The sequence below is a fragment of the Pelecanus crispus genome, chromosome 3 (genome assembly GCF_030463565.1).
Source record: "Pelecanus crispus isolate bPelCri1 chromosome 3, bPelCri1.pri, whole genome shotgun sequence".
In the NCBI taxonomy this organism is placed as follows: Eukaryota; Metazoa; Chordata; class Aves; order Pelecaniformes; family Pelecanidae; genus Pelecanus; species Pelecanus crispus.
This window is the reverse complement of record NC_134645.1, coordinates 121,744,583-121,760,203: the sequence shown is the minus strand read 5'-3', so window position 1 is coordinate 121,760,203 and position 15,621 is coordinate 121,744,583. Positions and strand designations below refer to the sequence as shown.

The following is a 15,621-nucleotide window of genomic DNA, read 5'->3' as shown; positions in this document are numbered from 1 at the left end:
CTGTTTTTTTCAGCTTTTAAACTAACCACAGATTGCCTAAATACGTGTATTGTCCAAAGAGAACATCCTTAGAAAACAGCTGAAAGAACTGATAACAGCAATTTCTTTAAGTGTCCATTCCCCTGCTATAGACAGATAAAGTAGAAAACACATGCACTTCCCTATAGTAATTCTTCTCAAACACGTTAAAAGAAACGTGCTTTAGTGTTCTGTGGCTGTCCTTGAGGTTATGCAGAGTTTAAAGGCTCGAAGAACCAAGCTGGATTTTGAAGCAGACTGGGATATATTTGAAACTTTTGGGTTTTTCACTGCCATTTTATGCTGGTGATACAGAGAAGTTGTGTGCTTTATCAGCAGCTTTCTTTCGAACAACGAAGTATTCATAGTGGAGTGAGAAGTCTAAAAATTCTGAATTTCTTCTTTGTACTACCCGTGATTCAGTTCGTTGCCTGAAGACTAGGTAGTTCCATTTCTTCATCTCTGGTTTTAACACCCACTTTGAGAAGATCAGACTCTGGTGGTGTTTCCTGGTTTCCTCTTGCCTGCTGGAGAAGGAAAAAAACCAACAGAGCTTGTTCAAAGGGTACTGGGCTGCGAGGGTGAAGAAGCCATGATTCTAGAAACTTCTGGGCAGGAGAGTTACTGGCGGGACTTCGGGTTTTGCATCTAGTGTTCTTGAAAACTATATCCTTGAAAAATGAATGTTACTGTAAATGCATCTGCTGTATTCAGGAGCAAGGAAAATGAAAGCAAATGCTCTGAGGAAGGGGATTGCTATGTATCCAGAATTGCTGGGGGTGGGAGGAACTTCTCTGATATTAGTGCTACGATAACACAAAATAAAACTGTTTCCTGGAAATTCTGTAAGAGTGACTTTTGTCATTTCCTCAGCCCTACTTTTAAGGGGGGGGGGGGGGTAAATACATATGTACAGAATCTTTTTCTTGGTATAAAGTATATTGTTTATAAATTCGTTATGTGCCATGGGATTCCTTAAAATCACGTTCTTTTTAAGGCGGTATTAAAAATATAACAGTTTTTGAAACAAAAATTTAAAGCTTATTTTTTACTTTGGGGGGGGAGATGTTCGGTTTTGGATTCTCTGGTAGCAAATAGAAAAGTGAAAATAATTTAGGTATCTAAAGAAAACATCGGCAAAAAAGAGTCTTGATTGGAATGTAGAAAGTTAATTTATGGAAATTTTTACTTGATTCTGGGCCTGTATATTCTAAGTGTAATGATTCTTGTTAACACATTTAAGAAAAGCGTGTCGACTCTCTATTAGAAGGAAAGTTATATGTCTCATTAGTAGTTACAATATATATTGAGATAAATTGGCAGTGGTTCCTGCTTGTGTGTAGATAAATTTTGGGTTTATACAGGATTTTCATCTTCAGAAAAGGCAAAGTTTTAAGTCTGTCTTTATAGCATATTGCCTAGAGAGCCCTCAAGTTTTTAAGTTTTTTAACTTACTGAAGTTTTTGATTAAGAGCGAATGGTGAAGTAACGAAGGCTGATGTCTCAAAACAGCGATGCAGCAAATTAATGTCACGCTTCCTTATAGAAGTAGCTGTATAGCGTTATTACTCACAAAGTCTTTCGGTGTAGAATGGAACAATAATGGTTAGAAATTTGTCTCATGAATTCCCCTAAGCTTCTGTTACATCACCGGTAGCACTTATTACTCTGTTATAGGAAGGTGATGCTAACTGACTAGCCTAACAAGAAAAGTGTAGATTTTTAAAATTAGAAAAAAGAGGTTTATCATGTACATATACTAAGTAATCGGCACCAATTAAATAATAAACATGTTTAGACAAGAACTGCAATTCAAATTTCATTTCACAGCTTTGGTTTTCAAACTTCTGAATATACTTAGTGTTTCCTTTTTTGTTTGTGGTATATTTATGCAGGAACACTGGAGTGAGAGATGCAGAATAATATATGCATGTCTAGGAGCGCAGTAGGGGGAAGGTTAAGAGTCTCACCAAACTAGATGGGATTACACCTAAACTGTTTCACATGAAGATTAAACCTGTGCATTTTCATTTTCTTGTATGAAAGACAGTTCTTCAGTTTGATTTACAAGCAGTAAAGGACCAGTCAGCCTCTTTTTTTGAAGAATTACCTTTTCTTGTAGCTCATTTAAATAATAAGCCAAAAATGTATGGATAAATGTTATTTTAATCAATGGTTTTAATTAAATTTTAAAAAATAATTTCCTGTTTACAAAAACTCTCATTGGACAAGTTTTCATGGGATTTTTCCTCTACTTTGTAAAATCATATATAAACTTTTTATCTGCTGTCTCTTTGCTAGACTTTTATTTTACAGACTTCTGCAACATCTGTCAGCCTGACTTCCTGTTCTGGACATTTCTTAGAAACTCTCTTGAGTGCATAATTTCTTACACCATTAAAAGACTTTGTTGAGAAACCTGCTAAGTTATTTAGTATAAATTATATGCCCTACTTATATTGGAATATATCACTTTAGCTCTTCAAATAGAGCAAACAGTGTAACTGTTACAAATAGTTATAAAATCTGGTTTCAGTACAGACACATTATTATTAATTTATGTGAGGCTGGTAGTTCGACCAGTATTTGACTGTAGGGATTAAAATCCTGAGCTGGAGAACACACCTAAAATATACCTGACAGTAGTTTAGAAAAACTTTTGCTAAACAGTTGTGCCACTCTTCGAGTGAAGCTTGAACTTGTTGGGTGGGAAGACAGGCGTGAAAGCCTGTGTAAGGAGGAGATAAGTTTCTTATGTGATAAGTTTCTTATGAGAGTTCATGTTTGGAGGAACTAGTGCAATTACCTATTTCTTAGGGCATGTTTCATTCCATAGCTAGGAACAGAACCCATGGCTCTTGAGTCTTGTTAGGCCAATGAACCATCACATAGCTCTGAAATAGGTGGCAAGATGTGCTTCATTTTCCTCTGCTTTTCTTCATGGGAGGTGGTGTCCTGTTATGATTGCTCTGTATGGTCTGTTGCAAATAGATCTGTAATTTCCAAACTTGGTGGTGACTTGTGAGATGCTATCCAGCATAATTTTATATACTTATTTTTATATATATATGCTGTTGATAAAAACCTATGAAATTCATTACTCCTGTGTGCATGCTTCCAGATTACTGATATTCCTATTGAAAAAAAAGCATGCAAAACATTTAGTCAGTGTTGTGTATACAAGTGTCAGCTCTTAGGTTCACCTTGCCCCTCTGACTGAGCTTTTTCAGCAGACTGGACAGTGCTTTTGCTGAGTATGTTTCCTACCCCTCCCCACCTTTGCGACATGCTGCAGAAACCCTACCTTGAAATCTTCTAGTTTCATTTTTTTCATCATTGACATCCTCAGCACTGGTAGGATTGCTTCTCAAACTTACGATACAATGTTCACAAGGAGATAAAACACAAGAACATTAAGATCCAGAGTGACTGCTGAGCCAGGCCAACTAAATTGACAAACTAGACTTGTTTTTATTAGAGTATTTGAATGTAGTGCAAAAGTCATATAGTGCAAAAGTATAGCTCAATCTGAGAATGAGTTAAGCCTAAAATACAGAGATTGAACAATTATTTGCTTGCCTGCAAAAAGTTTGAGTTGGTTTTAGAATACTAGATTTTAATGCAATGAAAATTGTTAATTACTTACTGGGGGAGGATGTTATGCTTTTGAGATTATAACCATGGAAATATGTGTTAAAACTTAAAATTGGTTGCCTGAGTGTTTTGTCAGCAATGCCTAACATCCTGTTTATTTGGACTGCTTAAGGAGCTTGTGTGTTTTGGAGTATTTAGGTAAGTCTGCAGTTGTATTACTGTTCCATGTGGTCCTCAGAAAATGTTACCTCTTTTCAAAGCACAGCATACCTGTAGACTTTGAATTACTTGGGAGTAGCAACTTTTATTAACCAGTTTGGTTGTAAGCAAAACTTTGGTTCTTTTATGCTTCAAAGAGGTATGAGAAGATGCATCTAGCCAAAGGCAGCTTTAATCAAAGAAATGCCTTAATTTCTCAAAATATTACACAAAATATTTAGTATTTTGTAACTAACTTGTGTACAAAACAGTTCAGTTGTGATTCCAGTAGTTGCCTGTTCAGCTGCTCATCAGCTTTTGTTATCTGGATGCACTATGGGCTGGTGTCTAAACTAAAGTAAGGACATTTTAGGTAATTTGGCAAAATATTCTGGAGTAGAAATCTGTATATACAGCCCTGAACTGCAATATTTCATTACAGAGGTTTGGGGATTTGCAGTTTAGGCTTGTATAGTTTTCCCTTCTCCTTTGTTATAAATCTCTACGAGATTTGTGTCTAATGTTTTAATTTGTATTCAAATATTATTTTTATTTAGTAGTTTCAAGTTGGCTACCCATCTGAAATGTGTTTGGGTTTTTGGTTGGGGTTTTTCTGTTTTTGGGGTTTTTTTTAATGTCTAGTCAAGTGTCTGACATGACTTTACAAGACAGTAATGGAGGGCTGGCAGAATTGCTATGTATTGTGTTTTAAAATATAGCCATTTTTGTGTTCCTAAATAGTTTAACTTGAATGCTAAGTCTCTGCCATAAGCATATATCATACATAAGATAAATGCTGCAGAAGAGCCACACCTGTAGAAAACTACTAGAAAGTTACTTTGCATTAAAGTCATTCAGCAAAATAAAAAAGGCTGAAGCATTTGCAGTATGAGCAGCATCTTCCCTTTCTTTCCAGTCACAGTACTGTAATTACCAGGTGTTTTGTGCTGAATTTCTGGCCTAGTACTGCAGCTTCAACTGCAAAATGTGTCCTTTACTTTGTCACAGTTGGTTAGGATGTTCACCTGGGAGGGATGAGATTTGGAATTTATTAATGCAGAAAAAATGGTTTTCCTACTTTCTGGTCAGCTGGTTTAAACACTTTTGATGTATAAAATTAAGTCATATCTTTCTCTTTTATATTCTATTTTTTGTTATTATTTTTCTCCAGCTCTTTTTTCAAAGAAGGGGCTGATCTTTGCTGTTGCAAGAAAATGGTTAGAAGCTTATTTCTGGCAGGATTCAGGGTTATTGCAGAGAGTACTTGTCCCTAGATCTGGATGCCTGGATTCCAGAACTGGATATTATTTTAAGCAGTGTTTCTTGTGGTAATCCTAGATGACTAACCAGTCAACAGTCTGCCTCCTGAATTTTGTCCTGAGTTATGTCAGGACGTGGTTTCACGTTAGTGGTTTATCATCTGGCTGCCGCTAAGCAGGTACTCCTACCCTACCTTGCTCCAGACCAGTTTCTTCTTGTTGCTTTCCCTGTATCAAGTCCAGTGGCCTCGCTGCTCTGGTGTTTTAGGCCAGTTCAGCTGGCTGATCTGGTAAAATTCTCATGCACAGAAAAAGAAGGAAAAAAAACTTCTGAATCAAACCTTTTACTTGATGATTACAAAGTTCATTGCAAGGGGAGTAGTAAAAGCTGTTGGGGGAAGGATGAAAGGACTGTCCCGTTCGTCAGTACCTGGTTAGATGTGCTTAGGTCTGTCATTAACTCAATTTATTAGTTGAACGTTGCAGCATTCAGGACTGAAGATTGCCTTGTGGACGTAACGTGAGGTAGTAGTGAAATATAGTAGAAATGAGGTAACTACTCTTACTAGGAGTTCTGACAGAGTAAAGGAAGGTTTTTGCATAGGCCTCTAGATTTAAAATAAATTATTTTGTCATTTTCGGGGGGAGAGAGAAAGTGTAAACTTTAGGAAGAAAGTCTACTAAAAATACAGTTTTGCTTTTTACTCTGTGTTAAAATCTTATTCCTAATGTTGTGATGAAAAATGGACTAATACATGCTGGTATGTTGTATCCAGTTTCTGTGGAAGGGGAAAAAAAATCAGAATTTTCTACCACTATGTCAAAGGGGAAAAGTTCATGGATACGCTTAATCTGTTCTATCTATTTAACAGCAGTGTGTGAGGAATTTTTATACCTAAAGACTTCTTTGGTGTGTAGTATCCATTTGTACATAATTCAGGGGCCCTGCGGAATGATCTGATGTGTATCAGAAGTGTGGAACTGTTGCCAGCTTTTCTTAGTTGGAAAGGCTTATTAGCATTCAACTCCTGAAAACTAAGATTAGATCTTGCAACTAATCCCAAAAGCAGGTAGGTGGTAAATGGAGAAAGAGGAGTCTTCAGGGCGATTGTGGGGGAGAAAAAAAAAACAAACCAAGCAAAACCAACCAAACCAGGAAAAAGTTGTCAATGTTGAGCAGTACGTTTCATAGGCCTCTTTCAATTTACAAATTATTCCAGATGACAGGGAATTAATAGAGAAAATCTTTTTAAATATTCTGATTGAGGTAAAAATTACATATTAAAGATGTTTATTTCTGGAGCATATGAATTAGGTGTATGTTGGCATTGAATTAGAGAAAATAAAACTTCCTGGTAATATAGATGATCCTAAGCAAAGTTTCTCCTTTGGGGAGAGGGCTTGTCTTTATATGTAGTAGATCTAGCTTGGTTGTCACTATTCTGGATGTTTTTGTAGTAATAGGGCTAGCATGGAAGAAAGCAGATCTTCAGAAGATAGTAGTGCTGCCTGTATTTTCTCCAGTCTGTAAAGTGATACGTGAAACTGTTCATGATATGGGACAGGATTTTGTGGGCTGCTCTTTCTGATGGAAACAGAAATGGAGACCATCTTTGCTACAGTAAAAGGACTGTATTATTTCTCTTGCTGCTGGTAGCAATAGAAAACACTAACTTAAATTTCATGTTTGTAAGAAGGGGGGGCAGTGAGCAAAATCAGTGTTCAGTGTACTAAAGTTTATTTACATTTTCATAAAACTTCAGTTTCTTAGAGCTGACTCTGAACTGCTCAGGAAAAAAAGGAGTTTGCTGCACTATTACCCTGATTCTTGGATTGTCTTTTCTTAGAGACTTGGAAGTGTATGTGGCCATGTTTTTGAACTTTGCTGAATTGTGAAAAATAAGTGTTTGGTATTAGGTCTTGCAGCACAATAAAAATCCCAAACAAAACCACTACCACCAAAAAAACCCAAAGTAAACAACAACAACAAAACCCAAACCCCACAACCAAAAAACTTAAACATCTTTCAAGCTTGGTTGTTTTTTATCTAACAGTGATTTGGGTAGTGTTTATGGTAAATATAGTTTGGCAAGCATTAGCTGCAAATTTTGTTTAGAGATAGCGTTAGAACAAAACCACCTTTTGAGCCAGAAGTATCTAATTTACTACTTGATTGTAATTGAAACTGAAGTGCATGACTTCAGCATGGGGAGTAGCTGTTTTCAGAAACTGTAATATCCAAATTTAGAAGTCTTCAAAATTTGAATTTCTGATTTTTTTTTTTCCTTTCTAAATAATTCCTCTTCTACAGTTAATTTTTCTATGTGCATGCACAAAGATTTGGTATCCCTCGTAGCTAATCAAAAAAGAGCTTTTTTCATGTAAATTAAAATAATCTATTTTTTAAATTCATTTGAAAAAAATGTCTTTAGCTTTTTTAAGGATACATGAAAATCTTTCAGTTTTTAAAAGAATAAAATCAACCTAATTGACTTAAATGTCAGCATCACTGGAAAAAAGGTCAAGGTGCTGATTTCCTTCCCCCACCCCCAATTCACTGTGGAACTAAATTTGCTCTTCAGTAGCTCACCAAAATTGTTGGGAACTGGTTTTGGAATCCAACTTAACTACAGTGTTCTTTTCTGAGGTAATATTTCTTTGAGCTGTGGAATTTCTTCCTCAAAAGTACGGAGACACTCAACCTCAGAAGTTAATGGCTTATAATGGTTAGGGGGCAGTAACAATATTTTGAGAATAGAGCATCTATTGCCAGGTAATTAACACTTCCAATGCTAAGAAAGAATTGGAAAAATTGTGTCAGAATATTAAAAGCACAAGATTGCCTATTTTTTGAGTACTTTTGAGGAATGATCTTAATGCGTTATCAGCTGTATGGAGTAACTTAATTTTGTTTTATTTGTTAATGTAAACAGATGGTTTTACTGGGTGAAATCAACTCCTCAGGAGAGACTGGTATTGGGAGGGAAACTTTAATTTTACTTTGAACTTGAATAACTACCATTCTACCCTGCTGCATCTCACTGTTGAGAAAGAAGGGAACGGGAGAAACAAATCTGAACTTCCCTTTTGTATTTGTTTTTCTAAGCTTGTAATGGCTTTGGAAATTCCTTGTGGAAACCATTTTCTCAGGAAAGAATGCACCCAGTGCATTGTGTCTGCATGCCATGGAAAAGGAGGCGGTTTGTTGCAGCAGCAACTCTTGCTTTAGTAATATACCATTCATATTTACAACAAACAAACAAACGAAGGCAAGGCACAGAGAAGGAAGAGTGCTATTTCCTGGAAGAAAGACAAGAAATTATGATAATGCAGTCAGTTACTAGATTTTTAAAAGCAACGCATTGCTAGTAGCTTTTGTGACCTGTCTTGTGAGCTTTTCTTTGTTTGCTGTGAAGTGTACTTGGTAATATTTGTGCAGTGGCTCATCTCCTTTCCGAAGGACATCCAAATGTCCAGATCTTTCAATTGCACTTTTTTTTTTTGCATTTGTTGATAATGTAATATTGGTCATTGTTTCCATAGTGAGTGATACCCATCTGGATTTATGACGATTAAAATTAAGTCTTTCGGAATTTCTTACATGTTGTTATATTAACACGGTTCATTAAATTGGTCGCTAATTGTACACGAAATCTAAACTCGTGTTCAGCCTAGATTGAGTAGCAAATTTTGTGTGTGCTTTCACCTGTCAAAAATCTTGTGGAGCATTCTAAACTCAACTTTTGAAAATATATTTGACTAATGGATCGCTCTTTTGGTTTTCCTCCTACAGGTTCGATCTGTGGATGAGATGAATCATGAGTTTCAAGCTCTTGCCCTAGAATCTCGGGGAATGGGAGAGGTAATTATTGAGGGATGAAAATCCAGTTGGTGGTTTGGAAATGTTGATACAATTTAAGAAGTTTGAAATAAGACACGAAGCAAAGAGCTTCTCTTAAGACCAAACTGATTTTTCAGGCAACTGAAGATTTCTGTTCTAAGGTGAAGATAAACTAAGTACTGTGCAAGAACACTGGGATGGTTGTTAACTGGATCTACTGTGTTACTATGTCAGTCTTATTAGGTGACTGATACCCTTGGGGAAGTGACAGGGTAATTTGTTTGAAATTTTGTGCAATTCTATGAAATGAGGCATGTCTTCAGTGTCACTGTATCTAAGCTAGTGAAAAAATTGCTTACTACCTTTAAGAAACCAAGGAGACTGGGATTTGAAAAAGGTTTGGCTCCAGAAAAAGTGAAACTGGCATACCCTAGCAGAAATGTGTGCTAATTTACTATTTTTTTTTTTTTACTGGTAATTACTCTTTAAAAGAAGATATTAACCAGGGTGAAGGGTGCTGTTGTATAATTTAGCTAGAGGGAAGAAGGACTTTTTTTTTTTTTTTATTCGTTTGGGTGGTTTTTTTAAGTCAGTGTACTTTTGAGGGGAAAAAAAAAATTAAGATCATGGAGGATGACTTAGCTCCTTTAAAAGCAGTTCCCTGAACTATTTAGAAAGTAATCAACGTGCATTAGGGTTACTTGCCCTGACAGGACATGGTAATGAAATAAATTCACGTTGAACTAAGATTTCAAATACTGATCCTTTTGTCTTGCTGAATAGTTACCTAATTCAGTTGATAATTGAACCAGTGACAATATTTCAGCTTAACTTTCTTAAAATTATGATAGGCCTGTGATTTCTACAGAAACCATAACTTATTGATGAAAAACAAATTCCATGTTCTAGTTGCTGAATGTTTGTGGGCTTACACAAGGCTATTCTTACTTTTTTTTTTTTTTTACTTTAATGGAACATGTAATCAATCAGTTGGCTTTTCAGCAATTTTTACTTCATCCAGGGTTCCACGTTGACTTTCTTGAACCATCTCCCATTTGAAAAAGCAATAGATGAAGCCCTGTTCTTTAGAAAGCCGAGTAGCCACACTGTATATGCTCGCTTCCCCCAGCTCTTAAAACTCCTTTTGAAAGGTAAAGGTGTTAGTAAGGTATCTGTGATAGTACCAACAGTGTGATAGCGTGGATGGGTAAAATTCGTATTGGTGTTTGTTCTTTTGCCACCTACGAAGTACTCTGAAAGGTTGAAAGCAGTGAAAGTGAAGGATGGCACAAAAGCCTGGGAATTCAGTTGAGGTATATATATGACTGCTCATACAGCTCTTTGTTTTAGGTTATCTTAGATTGAGGGAGATGCTTCTGCATGATTATGATTTTGTTTTCATGGTATTCTGTGGATCTGTGAAGATGGTTTTTAAGAAAAAAAAAAAAGGCACAACAAAAAAATCCATACACAAAAAAAGCCAGAGTTCTGGTACAGTAATATAACATCAGAATTGATACTGTATTGTGATCCTGCACTTATGAGGTTGTTATGTCTTTCATTTCAGTGGTGTCTTCCAGGTATCTTGAGGTAATACAGGTTCACATAGCTAGGCTGACTTACTCAGCAATACATTAGTATTCCACAGCAATGAAGTAGTTCTGGAATAGATTCCATGGCTGTTTTAGCCTTCTTTTTGATTATAACCTTCTGAAATATTAAAGGAAATGCCCTCATAAATGCCCTTGTAAGCTAGAATTGGTAGTTGTACACTCTTACGTGCTGCCCTCTGTCTACTTTGAAAGGTGTGAAAGGGAGGTCATGTCAAGTGGTTGGTTTCTAGCTATTGGGAAGTTGTTCTCTTCCTCATTTTCTCTGTCTGGACGGATTTTTCTCTGAGTTGAAATTAATTTCTTGTTCATAATTCTAATCCTTGGTCTTTTTTTTCCTTACTGGGAACCAAAACTTGACATTAGGAGGCTGTTAAGTCTTACTTTTTACATCATTACTAAAATCAAGACTGTCTGTGAATCCTCAAGCAAGTATCTCTTCCACGTGCTAATGTAAAGGAATATAGTATGAAATCTGTTTTCATTGTACCATAACACAGTTTGGAAATACTATGTGCTAGAAATCCTTCTGTTAAGCTATCCATCTGAGCTGCATTCAGATGGAGCCTGGTATCAATCAGTATCAGGAATAGGACAGCGTAACATGAGCCAGATGTACGGTTTCCTTCATCTGTTTCTGCCTTGCAATTCTTTGTTAATTTATTCTGTAAAGAAACAGGCTGAAGTTTTATTAGCAAGAGATCTGCTCTGTTGCAGCCATCTTTCTCTAAATGTCTCCTAAAATTTTAGCTGTTAGATTAATTAAACACAGATGATGCCTCTGGCTCCAGCTTCCAAAAGCTATCATGACCCTTCAGGTCATGATAATATTCTGAAGAAATAACTGACATGTGGTGCTATTTCTCTTCTCTAGGCATCTGTTGTTTGCTATTTCAGGGCCAGCATAGTGGGCTTCAGGACCTTTAGTGTGACCTAATACATGCATACGTAAAATTAATTGCCAAATGGAGTATAAAACTCAATCTTTTTTTTTTTTATATTGCCTATTCTTATAGAAACTTACAGAGTCAAAGCACATACAAATTTCATGTTAGGGACTAGGAATAACTTCTGATCTTAAAAAAAAAAAAAAAAAAATTAAAACCTTCTTGATTCAAGAGCTAGTAATCAAGACTGTGCAGTTACTTATTGGAGAGCTGGTTAAGAGGCAGCTTTAGCATAATTGGTTATTATCTATGCATAGAAAAAGGCTTTGTTCATCTGGCAGACATAACAGGGATCAGTGCTGATACTGAAAAAGACACTTTTTAGCGTACAGTTGGAAGATCTTAGTAAGAAACACAGAAATCCTTTCCCTTATTTTGAATGACGATTGGATGTATCTGTGTAAAGTTGTTTTTTCTTCTTAATTGGATTAAATGCAGAAAATATGGAGCAAAATGCTCGTTATCAAAGGGTAAAGCATGATGATTTTAGCTACTTGTATTAATTTGTGATGATTTCTTGATTCAAGTCTTTTTCAATAGAACTAATCAAGTGGGTTTTTTTTTTTCTTGTCTGCTAAAGAGGAACACACTTGTTTTGTTTTTCTGAAAAGTACTCTTTTTTTCAAGTTCCACAATGAAATAGTTGGCAGCTGCTAGGGCTGCTCATTTATATGGCAATCCATTAGCTAAAACATCCCTTTAAAAAGACTATAGTGTTTGTCATATCCATCATCTGTCAAAAATAAGTAAATAATAAATCTAAGTCACTGGCCCTCAGGGAGGTGCAAAATTGTGAACTTTAAAAAAATCCCATTTATTTAAATATTTAAGGGACTTCTTTAAGCTGTTTTCATGAGCTCTTTCAATGCTACATTAAGAAATACCTAAAAAAATACTCTTGTTAGTAGTTTAATCAAGGCTCATTCTAAGCAGCTTGTGAAGTTCAGAAGGGTTTTTCAGTCACTTAAGTAACAGGAGAACCAAAGCTCCACAATGTACTCATTTATTGCAAACAAAGCTTTATCAGGTTACATTTGGTTTTTTCCTAAATTTGCAAAATTTTAAATTTAATATTGAACATTACATTTTGCAAAATTTGATGGATTATGTTGCTGTCTTCAGAGCTCTTCCCTGGTTTTTTGCAAGTTGTTTTCATTGTCATTTCAGTTGATAGACCTTGTGAAGTAATATATAGTCTGAGAATACAGGTTTTTAATTACATATTCCAGAGAAAAGTTTGGCAGTTGTACTCCTATCAGTGGGAAAAGTTTGAGGAATAAAGTAAAAGTAGTAAAATAAAAGTAAAAAGAATGCTGACATTTTAGGTATTTTTATTTGTGCAGTGCAGTAAGTCTTCTGTCCTTGAAGACAGTACAAGAAGCGATACTGATCTAACTTGAAACTTTCTGCTTTAGAAGTAGTAATGAAAAAAAAAAATCATACAGCTAAATGAAATTGTTGGTACGTTGTTGGTACGTGGAACTTTAAATTTGAATGTCACAGATTTGTAACCAGCAGATAGATCCCTATGATCTAAGGGAGCTGACTTGCCACTATATGTGTTAGTCGCTTTCTAAAATTTGGAACATGATGCATTTTGAAGTGAACAGAACTTTACAATGAACTGCTGCTGTTTCTGGTTATCATGATAATATTAGTTAAAGGCCAGACTTTTGAGCCAACATGGAAAGAAGGCGGTGTTAGTTAAAGTTTCCGAGAAGGTTGACTTGGTTTAACACAGGGATTAATTTGGTTAGCTTTTTTCACAGCTACTTCTATATTCTGTATCTCTCTCTCATAACTTCAGAATCTCAGCGTTGTTGAGGTCACTTGAGCAATTTGTTATACAGCATCACCTTCCGTAACAGAACATAACTTTTAAGTGTTTATTCCTTGGCAATGCATGCTTCCTTATGTAAAGATGACTGTGGTATCTAAAATTAATTCCTTGCATATCGTCTTAATAGTATTGCTATTTTTTGCCCATTATAAGCGTATTTTAAATAAAACCATTTTCTCTTCTTGGAACAGCTTTTACCTGCCAAAAAGTTTTGGGAACCTGATGATTCAGCAAAAGATGGACAAAAAGGGATATTCCTTGGTGATGAGTGGAGAGAGACTGCATGGGGAACTCCTCGTAAGTGATTGATGTATATGTATTGAAAAATCAGTCATGTTTCCTAGATGTTAGTTCAAAATAAATTAAATTTGATTTTCCTTTAATTTTAATTGTGCAAATGTATGTTGCACTGGTGATTGTGTGATAATAACACTTTTTGAAACTGGGATTTGGAATTTTTTATTTAATTTAATTTTGGCCTTGTTTAAGATTGCCTCTGTAATGAAATTCAAAAACATTACAAATTGTATTTAAAAAAATAAAATAGTGCTATTTATTTATTTGTTTTTAACAGACCATTCTATGTCCCAACCTATTATGGTACAGAGAAAGCCTGGACAGGGTTTTCATGGAAACAGTGAAGTAAATGCTGTATTGTCTCCACGATCAGAAAGTGGTGGCCTTGGAGTGAGCATGGTAGAATATGTGTTAAGTTCCTCTCCAGCTGATAAATTGGATTCCCGGTTTAGGAAAGGAGCTTTTGTAAGTAATGCAGTGTGTTAAGCTTGCCTAGTTACCTACTATGGTCTTACTGACTTATATTTTCTACTCCTTATTTATCCATTTTCCTTTTTTAACTCTTCTCTTTAAAAGGGAGTGTGTAGTTGCTATCTGTGTGTCTTCCTTGGTTGGAGGGGGCAGAAGAGGGAAGCGGTTTGGGAATCTTGACTAAATAGTTGTCTTAAAAAAAGTACTTTCCTAACACCTTTAAATAAAGGTAGGAAAAAGATTGCAAATAGCTTAATTTAAAATGTGTGATGGGCTTTGTTCTAGATCTTCCTATTCTATGTTTCCATATGGGTTTCTTTTGTACTTTTGTAGATGTTTTAACTGTATAAAATATTACAAACTTTATCTAATTTGAAGTGTTACTGCTTTAGCAGCACGGCTATAGTTAAGGTTGAGTTAGCTCTTCCATTATAAATCTTGGCATTCCTTTTCACATTTTGGCAGTTATTAATTGCATGTGGTTGAAACTTGATGACCAAGTTACCCACCGAATGCAATTTCATTGAAAACAAAACTGTTTGTATTGTTTACGTGCACTGTAGTGTAGAATTAGGTCACCTTGTGGTGCTCCTATTGTGTTCTGTTCAATATTCAGAATCAAACAGATTCTTTTTCCTCAGGGCACTAGAGATGCTGAAACAGATGGACCTGAGAAAGGAGATCAGAAAGGCAAGGCTTCTCCATTTGAGGAGGACAAAAACAGAGATCTTAAACAAGGAGATGATGAGGATGTTACTAAAATAAATGGCAGAGGTTTGCCAAATGGAATGGATGCCGATTGCAAAGATTTTAAGTAAGCTTTTAACTGTTTCTCAAGAAGACGAGCATGTCTCTTAAGAGCATTATTACAGTTCTGGTTTGTGTGTCAGCTTTAAACATTACCCAGCTGCAGACTGATTCTTCCTACTTCATGTCCTTCCTTTCCCACTGTGCCACATGTTTCTTAGGATGTCATTAATGTGTGTGTCACTTCTCATGAAACAAATTCATCTTAATATAGTAATTATTCCAAGTAAATGGGTACCTTCAAAATGTGGTGAATTAAAGAGGGCTGAAAGCTTAACCCTTTTAATTTCAAACTAAATCCCTTTCTCTCTCTGCTTCTTTTTAATACTCTATAACTTCTGCATCTGATTATTGTTGTAGAGAGTAAGTCCTACAGAATTTTAATTTTCCTTCTAATTTTGCTACTGGATACCACAGCCTAGCACAATTACTGTCCCACAAAAGTTTATAGAAACCATTTATTTGACTAAGGAGAAACAATGTATTTCCCTATTCACGTAGTTAAATGTCACCTATTCACAGTATAGAATGGTGTTGTGGTTTGGTTGTTTTCTTAGGGGAAAAAAAAATTGGACCAAGCTCCAGCTTTTGAACTGTGAAGTCCTGTATGACAGTACAGCCAGCCTGTTTTTTCCTAATACTAAACTGAATTTTAAATTGGGTATTTTTAAAGGAATGATCTTTGTTTTTAAATGATTGTGATGCATTTGTAACTGTTGCACAGAAGAATTAACAACAT

The 15,621-nt window shown here is 35.6% G+C and overlaps 1 protein-coding gene across 18 annotated transcripts in view; it reads left to right on the top strand.

Moving 5' to 3' along the window:
- The window catches only part of PUM2 (pumilio RNA binding family member 2), an 80,173-nt gene that overhangs the window by 22,695 nt on the left and 41,857 nt on the right, over positions 1–15,621 (top strand). For 11 of the 18 annotated variants that reach the window (XM_075708344.1, XM_075708347.1, XM_075708356.1 and 8 more), the window contains 4 exons: positions 8,863–8,931; positions 13,499–13,604; positions 13,855–14,069; positions 14,717–14,889. In XM_075708344.1, coding sequence (XP_075564459.1) covers positions 8,881–8,931; positions 13,499–13,604; positions 13,855–14,069; positions 14,717–14,889 — 545 coding nt within the window. In that variant the 5' untranslated portion in view covers positions 8,863–8,880. Of the gene's footprint in view, positions 1–8,862; positions 8,932–10,949; positions 10,953–13,498; positions 13,605–13,854; positions 14,070–14,716; positions 14,890–15,621 lie in introns of those variants that run through there. The other 7 variants (XM_075708354.1, XM_075708358.1, XM_075708357.1 and 4 more) reach the window with 2 other exon arrangements.